The sequence below is a fragment of the Pollachius pollachius genome (genome assembly GCF_949987615.1).
Source record: "Pollachius pollachius genome assembly, chromosome: 7".
Taxonomy (NCBI): Eukaryota; Metazoa; Chordata; class Actinopteri; order Gadiformes; family Gadidae; genus Pollachius; species Pollachius pollachius.
In genome coordinates this window covers 1,055,370-1,066,548 of record NC_136940.1, presented here as the reverse complement: position 1 = coordinate 1,066,548, position 11,179 = coordinate 1,055,370, and the positions used below count along the sequence as shown (strand labels likewise).

Below are 11,179 nucleotides of genomic sequence, written 5' to 3'. Positions count from 1 at the left end.
CCTCCAGGGAGCACCACTGACCTTCACTGACCTCCCCCGACCTTCAGACACACCACTGACCTTCACTGACCTCCCCCGACCTTCAGAGACACACCACTGACCTCCAGAGACCCACCACTGACCTCCAGAGACTCACCAATGACCTCCAGGGAGCACCACTGACCTTCACTGACCTCCCCGACCTTAAGAGACACACCACTGACCTCCAGAGACACTGACATCCAGAGACAGTGACCTTCGGAGACCCACCACTGACCTTCAGGGAGCACCACTGACCTTCAGCACTGTTCCGCCCCCTGGCTCCACCCCCTGGCTCCACCCCCTGGCCGACGCCCCCTGGTGTTGACCCGGGACCCTGCGGCAGTGTGTCTGAGCCCCCCAGGACCCCAGGGTCTGGACCCCGGGGTCTGGCCCCCCCTGGACGAGGGGTTCTGGACCCCGGGGACAGGCCCCCCCAGGACGCGGGGTCTGGACCGGAGCGAGGAGGCCGTGCATGTGGACCTTATGTACATTTGTCTTGTGGTCAAAGCTCTTTAACGATTGGCCGAGGGGCGTGTGGGGGCGTGTACTTTCATATACTGGAGATAAGACGCATTTGTACATAAATAATATCAATATTCAACTTTCTTATTTATGACTTGGCAACAACGGCTCCGCAAGATATTCCCAGGCTACAGAGAGGCGTGTTAGTGATGTAGTGGTGCCTCTACCCATGCTGTAAGGCAGTGGTTCTCAAATGGGGGTACGCGTACCAATAGGGGTACTTTGGAGTACTGCAAGGGGTCCTCAGAAGATTTAAAATAAAAAAGGCAATTCATTTTTTGTGTTTGAAATGTAAATCTTTAAACACAAGAAAGGAGAATCCCTGAAAAAGAAAGCCTTCCAGAAACACCAAAATGTCGTCAGTTTAAGGTGAATATATTTGAATGGGGGTCACCTCTACATGCTCTGACCCTCCCCTTGCGATGGGTTTCTTTTGTGGGGAGAAATAAGCCAACAGTTGCATGAAGCAGAGGCCCATGTATCTCACTAAATTGTGAGTATTTGCAACCTTTTAATATTCATGTTTACACTGCCAAATAGAACGCACATACATTATTGATGTAAATTTTATTATTTTTTCAACCCAAAAGATTTTGTGCCGGTGAAGGGGGTAAATATAAAATCTATAAATATATATCTTAGTACACTGGTATACTAGTAGAAAAGGTTAGAGAACCACTGCTATAAGGCATGGTGAGATCTCCTGGCTGTGAGTGGGAGAAGCCCAATGCGTCACCACAGCCTGAACCTAGAGGAGCCCTATTGCACCACCTGGTGTGACGTCGGTTAGCAACAACCAACCTTCACTGTCCGGTAGGCTGATCGTCTACCCATCATGCATCTGGCTGGACACGCCCCCCTGTGATGTCACTCATGGGCACGTCTATAAAAGGCTTGTAGGGGTGGCTACGATATACAGCAGCGTGTGAGATGAAGATTTATGAACACATTGAAAGGTTCATGTGAAATAAATTGGAAGAACTTGATGACCTGTCTTCAAGTGCGTTTATTATTCACTTTGCTGCATAGTTGAAAATTAATTCATGACAGACTTTCACAGAGAAGGCTTAGAGGAATACATTTTCTGGGTCAAACACAAGGGTGATGACGTCATATCAAACATTTCAACTTCTACAATATCTTTGCAATAAAAAAAAGTGATTGTTCTTTTATTTTAAATTATTGATAATAGGACTTTTTCCGTAACATTCATAAAAACCCTGTGGAAATATTTGTAATAATTCATATATAGTAACAAATCGTACAAATCTATACATAAAATTATTAAAATATGAATATATTTCCAAACATAAAAATTGAAAAAAATTTAATAATAATAATAATACATTTTATTTGTAGAGCACTTTACATTCGAAAATATCAAAGTGCTATAGAGTTTCAAAGAAAGAAAAAACCCTAAGGTGTTACCATTAAAATAATAACAATAATTTATAATAATTTTAAATTAAACCCACAATCTTAAATTGTTCCCTGGATTCATTGAAATCTTTCAATTTCTCTAATGACCTCTGACTTCTGTTTCTTGGACCTAGCTTCAACAACTTCATCTTTATCGTCAGATTAACTTCAAATAAGGTTCTATAGTGTCTGATTATCTGCTTCGCCCTTAAATCCTCAGTAATGTATATGTTTATACTGTATGGTTGGTAAATTGATATCTTATACATAAATCCAGAATGAACTTCTGGTTTAACAGACGGAGGATTATCTGTCGCTGCATTGGTTCCATCTAGTGGAGTGAACTAGAACTGCACCACTCGAACGAGCACGTTTTGATCATCTCACCTTCTCCAACACACGCATGACTCAACAAACCTGACATTAGACTGCATCTGGAGTCAAGGGAAGATTATGACACATCTCAGAACAACAACTTTGTTTTGTGGTCATGATTCATGTTAAACTGGCAGAGATGATGACGTTATTCTCCTTCAAATACAATTCTAAAGCCAATCCTTGAGTAATGTTAGGAAGTGTTTGCTGATTAAATGCGTGTGTCGGTGCGGCGTGGGCATCACAGATTGTTGGTTTTAATAAAGTTGGGTTTCCCAGCAACATTACAAACACTTGAACATTGTTGGCACCATTATCTCCAAGATGTAACGGGTGAGGTCCCATCTCCCCACAGTCAAAACACTTTATCACCAAGAGGGCTCTGCTACCTCTGATACAGAACACTGAGCTGACATCTTAGGACCCACAAACTGAATGCTTCAGCTAGCGCTAATGTTGCTACTGCTAATGTGGCTAGTGCTCATGTTGCTAGTGCTAATGTCGCTAGTGCTTATGTTAAAAGTGCTAATGTTAATAGTGCTAATGTTGGAGCTAGCATCACATGATATAATGATGCACACTAACATGGATATTTAACTTGTATAAAGTGTGTTTTAACATGTCCGCCATAACTTATATTTCGTAACATTTATATCAGAAGGGTACATGTTAACAGCTATGAAGTTTAAGGTACATGTTGTAACGTGGGGGTAGTAAGATGGATGTTGTAACATGTTCTAACATGTTTTACATGCCATAACATGTTTTAATATACTATAACATGTTCCACATGCTGTAACATAAGGCGGGTGGGCAGACAGGGGTGGGCGGGGCTAAGCAGCGCAGCATGCAGGAGGACAGCATCATCAGCGATGACAGCCAATCAGTACACAGGCACGTTAAAGAACTCAAGATGGGGCTGGGGAGGAGAGCAGAGGGATGAGCCGGGGGGCAGGGTTAAGGGGTTTAGGGTTTAAAGGTTTGGGGTAACGTTGTGCTCCCTGAGTTAAGGCCCTAACACTGGAGAGGTCTCCTCAGGCGAACTCTCAGGGGAATGCATGCAGTTAAGGTTTGACTTCAGTCTGAAGGGAAGGTTACGACAACGTTCATAACTTTGACCTTCACCTTAAAGTCAAGGTTCAACTTAAGTTAACTTTAACCTTCACCTTAAAGTGAAGGTTAACTTTAACCTTCACCTTAAAGTGAAGGTTAAACATAAGTTTAACCTTCACTTTAAGGTGAAGTTTAAACCTAACTTTAACCTTGACTTTAATGTGAAGGTCAGACTTATGTTTAACCTTGACTTTAAGGTGAAGGTTAAAGTTATGAAGGCTGCTGTTGCTGGCCAGATGTTATGCTAACGTTGTTATTTAAGGGAAATGGGAAACTGAGGACTATTATCAATTATAAGGGAGAAGTTAAACATGAAAGGAATAGGAGACTCATTCCGGGAGGCCTTAGACCGACACCAACCAACGCCACCAGGGGGGGCCATGTGGCGCCATGACAACCGGAGGGAAGACCGGACCAGACCGGACCAGACCGGACCAGACTAGACCAGACTAGAAGAGACTAGACTCGACTAAACTAGTCCAGACCAGACCAGACTAGACTGGACCAGGTGGGACTAGGGTTGGTGGGGGGGGGGATCCTACAACCACACACACACAGTATTCACCTCAGAGGTCTAATTCTGGAATAGACCTGAGGATTCTGAGGCCATATTTGGCACCAGGACACCTGTGATGAGAGACAGACAGGAGCTCAGTGACGAGAGACAGACAGGAGCTCAGTGACGAGAGACAGACAGGAGCTCAGTGACAAGAGACAGACAGGAGCTCAGTGACGAGAGACATACAGGAGCTCAATGACACAGTCATCTTCACCCTGTGAGCTGAGAGACGCTCCTAACATCTCCTACCATCCAACCCCTGGTTTAACACCAACTCAAGACCAGCCCTGACTGGGAGACCAGCTCTGACTGGGAGACCGACCCTGACTGGGAGACCAGCTCTGACTGGGAGACCAGCTCTGACTGGGAGACCAGCTCTGACTGGGAGACCAGCCCCGACGAGGCTTTCTGGGGCTGCCGCCGTGCCACTGAGGATTATTTAAATAGTTTGGGCTAAATCTCCTGCGGTATTTCTCCCCCATGAGGTTTAGGTCCAGGACCCTAAACACACTTTGATGAGATCTGGGAACTCTAAATTTGCTTTGTTTTTAGTTCCAGGACCTCTAAACACACTCTGATGAGGTTTTAGGTTTTAGTTCCAGGACCTTATAGACGCTTCTGAGGATGTTTTAGGTCACGGACATTAAACTTCTATCAGCTAAAGGAGTATAGTTCATTGGAGTAAACATTCTTGAATCTACAAAAACATATTTTCACATAATATCAAATGGCAAATCAAGACAGTTAATTATGTATTCAATTCTCATATACTAATGCATTATTAAATCATTGTTATAATGATGTGTGAGAATCTAAATGAATCGTAGGCAAAAGTTAGCATGTTAGTAAAATGGTAGAAGGAGAAGCCGGTGGCGTGCGCCGGAGGTTAGCTTAATATGGGTAGAGAAACACTAAAGCATGCAATTAGGAGTCACAGCGGCCAGTAGCTCCATGCTAACAGTCCTATATATACCAGTTAAAAAACACAGCTGTCAGTACCTCCATGCTAACAGTCCTATATATACCAGTTAAACGACACAGCTGTCAGTAGCTCCATGCTAACAGTCCTATATATACCGATAAACTACACAGCTGTCAGTTGCTCCATAATAACTCTCTTATATTTACCAGTTAAACAACACAGCTGTCAGTAGCTCCATGCTAACTCTCTTATATTTACCAGTTAAAATACAGAGCTGTCAGTAGCTCCATGCTAACACAGCACTCGTTAGCATCATGCTAGCAGTATTTACCCGTTGTCTGGGCGGAGCCGTGCCCTCTGACCTTTACATGATCTCATCATAGGCCAGACCTCCCCAGTCATCGTTCTGTTTTACAAAATACAGACATCAACGATTCAGCCAATCGGAGAGAGCGCCCTGGCTTTACATGAAGACGTACAGCCAATGAGAGAGCTGCTTGGCCCTACATCAACAGATTTGGCTAATCGTACGGTTGTTCTGTTGTCAAGGCCTTCCTCAGACGGCCTGCAATGTTTCGTCATATGACCATATATGGTCGGACCAGAGGGACAGGTCTGGACTCAGGGACAGACCAGAGGATGGTTGGTTCAAAGAGTCTGGGTTTATAAAGTCTCATTGTTCGCAGTCGTCCGGCTCTGCGTGGGGAACAGCAGGGGTCTTAGGATACGACCCACAATGCACCATTCAGCAGGACAATGCCTGAGCCAACACACTCACAGAGGCTTTGTCTGCATTTCCCCCCAATAAACACAAGTAAACACAGTCCCGAGGGTCTGTTTGGTTTGGAGTCCCCTTAGACCTGGTCAGTACTACAGTACTGTAGTAGTACTGTAGTACTACAATACTGCTACAGTACTAAAGGAGTACTACAAGTACTGCTGCAGTACCACGTTACAACTACATTACTGCTACAGTAATACTACAGTAATACTACAGTCCTAACTGTAGTCCCAGTCTCCCAGTACTCCCAGTCTCCAAGTAATCCCAAAACTCCCATGGTCCCAGTCTCCCAGTACCCCCTGGTCCCAGTATCCCAGTACTCCCAGTCTCCAAGTAATCCCAAAACTCCCATGGTCCCAGTCTCCCAGTACCCCCTGGTCCCAGTGGGCTGGCGGCCGGTTTCTGGCTGATAGGATTATGTGCTAACAAAGGGGCTCTGCTCTGTTGATAAGGAGGCTAACAGGAAGCGGGTTATTTAGCAGCTCTTCAGACAATAGGCGCTCTGTTCCCGACCAGCGGCTCGCACACCAACACCCTCGCCGGCCCAAGATGCTCTCTCACTCGCCGACTTAAATTACTCATTTTGCCGCTGTCCTCATCGTCCGAACAGTGCAGTCCTTATTTAAGATTTCATCCGTCGTTCAATATCATGAGCCACACATCCAAAAGGGTTTATTAAACACGACCGGTATGTCGCCTGGCCCATCCCTGGTCCATACCTCCTCTGTTCCATCCCTGAGGTGATCCACTACTCTCAGACTCAGCGCGCTACGGAGGAGAAGCTGGTCCTCTGAGCTCCAAGGTTGGCTCAGCTCAGGAGGTAGAGCGGGATGACTGGTAACCGGAGGGTTGCTGGTTTGATCCCCGGCTCCTCCTAGCTGTGTGTCGAGGTGTCCCTGAGCGAGACGCCTCACCCTGACTGCTCCTGATGAGCTGGCTGTCGCCCTGCGTGGCTGACACCGCCGTTGGGGTGTGAATGTGTGTATGATCCGTTGTAAATCGCTTTGGATGAAGGCGTCAGCTCGATGCCCTGAATGTAAGGTCCATCCCTGAGAGGAGCCACTCCTCTCAGGGATGCACGCTCCACAGAGCCGGAGCCCACACCTCTGAGCTCCAGACCCCTGAACACTGACTCCATTGTGTGACGCCGGTCTTATTAAAATCCATCAGAATTCCACTTCAGGATTATCTGAGCTGTTTGATGAAGATTAGAGACCGCTCACAGGCTTTGGTTACTTCTCGTCTAATCCCCCGGTTCTCTAAAGATGCAAACGTGTACGATAGCAGGGAAACTTATTCTGCTGGAGACGATGGCGTGTGGTTGGGTGAATGCGATAAAGTGAATCTTGCAGGAGTGTTGGGTTAGTGGGTCTAAGGGTTAGAGGTCAGGATTTAAGGGTCGATCAGCAGGTAGAGGGAAGTGTAACATAGCAGCACTATCAACATGTACTAAACCAGTAAGACCAGTAACAGTGAAGAGTGTTACTAACATGATGTACTGGTATGTTCTTAGTCAAGCGTGTTCATAACATGTTGTACTGGTATTTTCTTGGTGAAGCATGTTTTTAACATGTTGATGTACTGGTTATTCTTGTTGAGGTTTGTTGGTAACATGTTCATGTGCTGGTATGCACTTTGTTAGCGTGTTTGTAACATGTTGATGGACTGGTTTGTTCTAACATGTTGACTGGTATGTTGTTGGTAACATGTTGAGGCGCTGCTATGTTGAGGGCTACATCTAGAGCGACTCTACACCGGGACTAGGCCGGAGCTACAGCGAGGGTTAACTCAGGACTACAGTGGTTAGAGCGAGGTCTTCAATAGCTACTGTACCTGGAAAGAGACGCATCTGAAAGTCTATGTTCTGTGAATCACAAGAGAGGCAGTGAAGGGAGGCAGAGAGAAGCACGGCGACCACAGAGAACACATCACAGGCCCCCAGATGTTCACCCAGGGATTAACGGAGCTGATCTGATCCATACCTACTGCTCAGAACGCCAGGCTGATAGAGGGATAAGAGGACGTGGAAGATCTACCGTTTTAACGTAGGAAATAACGCCCGTTGATACCGACCGATCGACGGCCAAGATGGCTGGGCTCATTAAGGAACTGATATAAATCACGCTGTTCCTGCTATATATCTAGATAACTGTATACTATATCTATATCTCTGGATAGATGTGTACCAGATCTATATAGATAGATGTATACCAGATCTATATATCTAGATAGATGTAAACCAGATCTATATATCTAGATAACTGTATACTATATCTATATCTCTGGCTAGATGTGTACCAGATCTATATAGATAGATAGATGTATAGATCTATATATCTAGATAGATGTATAGACCTAGAGTGGGGACAGACAGGCAGTCAGACAGACAGTCAGTCAGACAGACGACGTGTCTCACCTCCTGCAGCTGGTCGGCCTGCTCGATGGCCTTCAGGACGCTCTTCTTGGAGGTCTCCTGGGCCTCTCCGCCCAGCAGGAACTCGTCCAGGATGAAGTAGGCCTTCTCAAAGTTGAAGATGATGTCCAGCTCACACACCTGGTCAGGACAGAGACGTCCTGTTAGTGTTGGACATCCATCAGTAGTGGTTGTCAGTAGTAGTATTCTTACTGGGTACATCCGATAATAGTATTGCTGTATTGTTGTGGGTGTGGTTTCAGATGGAGCCGTCAGTGTGCTGCTCCCTGATTGGCTGGTGGTGGGAGGAGGCGGGACTCACGCTGCCGAAGTACTTGTCGAGCAGCTCCACGTAGCGGTGGATGACCTCCAGGGTGATCAGCTCGTTGTCCTGCTCCTCGATGGCACAGCAGAAGTACAGGCTGGCGTATCTACGGCAACCACAACACAACAGCCAATCACATCACCGGGACAACGACTGACCTCTGAACATGAGGAGACCGGCTCCGCCCCCTGAAGCTCCGCCCCCCTGGACTTCGTTCATCAGTTCCTCGTTCATCAGTTCATCATTCATCGTTCATCAGTTCACCAGTTCATCGTTCATCAGTTCAGCTCCCCCCCACCCCCTCCACAGACCTCTTGTACACCACCTTCAGGTCCCTCCACTCCAGGAAGCTGCACATCTTGGCCTTGCGTCCGAGGATGGTCTGCACCAGGTCACGGCCCAGCCGCCTCTTCTCCTGGTCGCACAGCGGGACGTACCACTTCTGCAGGCGCAGCTTCCCCTGGCGGCTGAACAGCAGCATGAAGCGCATCTGGAGAGGAGCAGAGAGGAGGAGCAGAGAGGAGGAGCAGACATGAGGAGCAGAGCTTAGGAGCTGAGCTGAAGGACAGAGCTGAAGAACAGAGATGAAGAACGGAGCTGAACTTCAGCTCTGAAGAACATCTCCACGCGTTGTCCTTGTCCACAAGGTTTATCGTGTATTTTGGAAAACATCTTCAAGTACACATTTTCAAATACATTTTCAGTGACATCTTTCGAATATGAAATAGTTAATTATAAAAACCACAAAGAACCACATTTGGGCTCTCTAAAGTTAAACTTAGGATCATGAACATTTAGCCATTTGAGAGGTCATTAACGGCATTTCCTAGGCCGTGTGTGTATGTTTCTGTGTGTGTGTGTGTGTGTGTGTGTGTGTGTGTGTGTGTGTGTGTGTGTGTGTGTGTGTGTGTGCGCGCGTGTGTATGTGCATGAATCTGTCTGTCTGTCTGTCTGTCTGTCTGTCTGTCTGTCTGTCTGTCTGTCTGTCTGTCTGTCTGTCTGTCTCTGTCTGTCTGTCGAGTTAGAAAACACTTGAGCAGAATACCAGACCTCGTGAACGCATGTCTATTATTATTCATCACTAAAAGATCATTCATAACTGTATGAATACATAAGGTTAAGGTGAAACGGCAGTAGGCTACTATATAAGCGCCTCTAACCCGCGTAACGGGACGTGTTCAGCGGTCGCGAACAATAACTAAGGAATAACTAAGTGACTATTAATCCACTTTCAATACGAATACGGTCTCACAGTAGGCTGCTTCCCGATTTAAAAAAGGTATTAATCTTAGTGGAGATCTCTTACCTTGACGGGTAATTCTGGATTCTGTCTGCAGGGAATTAAAGACGCGCACCATGAGGCTCACTTCTCTCTGCAGCCATTGGCTCACGGCTCTCCGACAAGACGTCGCTGATTGTCCGCATGCCTCTGTCGGTCCCGCCTCTCTTTTGCTTACCATCGGTGCTGAGCGTGTTATTGGTCTTCGTGTACGTCGATCAAAGGAACGGATTTAGAGAATTCCTGCAGGACGCTGTTATGGAGAAGAGTTTTATAAAGTTTGATCCGGATGATTTTCTCGGGTTTACTTTGATAATAAAGATAATAAATACTTTCTGTGTGTTAAACAGTGCGTGTTTCTGTGTGTTGACCCGCTTGTGCGCGTGTGTGTGTGTCTGTGTGTGTGTGTGTGTGTGTGTGTGTGCGTGTGTGTGTGTGTGTGCGTGTGTGTGTGTGTGTGTGTGTGTGTGTTGATTTGTTCCTTTAACTTTGATAATAAAGATTATGTTTAATGTTGGGGTTGATAATGATTGTATATTTCATCAAGGGGAATATGAACATGTAGTTTATTAACATGTATTAATTTATCCATGTAAGACATTGGTCTACATTTTAGAAATGTATTACAAATTATTGTACATAAGAGTACAGTTCTTAGGCTGGGTTCCTCAACAGCCACATAGCAGCAACAATATAAGATAAATTAAATAAGATGAGCAAAAATGAAAAGAAGTAAAAAAAAAGTTTCAGCATAGATCACAATAATAAATAATAATAATCCTAAAATAAAGTAAATAATAATAAGAGAGACTAAGAGGGTGGTTATAAGTAATAATAAGTAATAAGGTGTAGTAAAGTGTTCCAGTGGAAGTGGTACCAGCCCCGGGTGATTCTAGGGGCTGGACTGAGTCCTGTCAGCGGGCCAGCGGAGCGCATTACCGCACGAGCTGTGGTGTCTTAGAGTAATCCTCTCCTCACTTCCTCTCCTCTGCTCCTCTAGGAGACACTTCTCTCCCGCCCAGCTACAGCATGCAGCTCCCGGTCCGCGTCCTTCTGGTCCTCGGTCTGCTGCTGCTGTCCCAGGGTAAGATGCTGTGGTGCAGTGGGGTAGTACAATGTAGGGTATAGTATAGGGTAAGATGGAGTTAAGGACCCCTTATGAGTTAAGGGCTAAAAAAAGTGTTAAAATGTCTCTGTCTCTCTCTCTCTCTCTCCCTCTCTCTCTCTCTCTCTCTCTCTCTCTCTCTCTCTCTCACTCTCTCTCTCTCTCTGAACATGATAATGTTAGGCTTTAGACTTCCATGTGATGTCCATCTTTATTTATGTAAATGTCCATTTTTCATGCATGCGTTGTCTATGCGGCAGTCTTCGTGTCTGTCCACTGCCAAGAGGTAAGAGGAAACACACAGATAACCCATAAGTCCTTAACGTCCTCATTTAGAACATCTCC

General features: G+C 45.8%; 2 protein-coding genes across 3 annotated transcripts in view; one reads left to right on the top strand and one right to left on the bottom strand.

Annotated features, from left to right (window-relative positions):
- Positions 1 to 3,111: 3,111 nt before the first annotated feature.
- LOC307078073 (AP-1 complex subunit sigma-2-like) lies at positions 3,112 to 8,949 on the bottom strand (the record flags this gene model as incomplete). 2 transcript variants are annotated; one of them, XM_079739675.1, is made up of 5 exons in its annotated part: positions 3,112 to 3,256; positions 4,016 to 4,077; positions 8,129 to 8,266; positions 8,448 to 8,556; positions 8,762 to 8,949. In XM_079739675.1, 5 exons carry the CDS (start codon positions 8,938 to 8,940, stop codon positions 3,112 to 3,114), a joined length of 633 nt encoding a protein of 210 aa, XP_079595801.1. The 2 variants fall into 2 exon arrangements, with proteins under 2 accessions (XP_079595801.1, XP_079595800.1); XM_079739674.1 differs by lacking the exon at positions 3,112 to 3,256 and adding an exon at positions 7,546 to 7,576 and having other exon boundaries at positions 4,025 to 4,077; positions 8,762 to 8,940.
- Positions 8,950 to 10,758: 1,809 nt separating this feature from the next.
- Positions 10,759 to 11,179, top strand: part of LOC307077807 (retinoschisin-like) — a gene marked incomplete at both ends in the record, with an annotated part of 5,317 nt that continues 4,896 nt past the window's right edge. The window contains one exon of the mRNA XM_079739281.1: positions 10,759 to 10,813. Within this exon, the coding sequence (XP_079595407.1) occupies positions 10,759 to 10,813 (55 nt within the window). The remainder of the gene's footprint in view (positions 10,814 to 11,179) is intronic.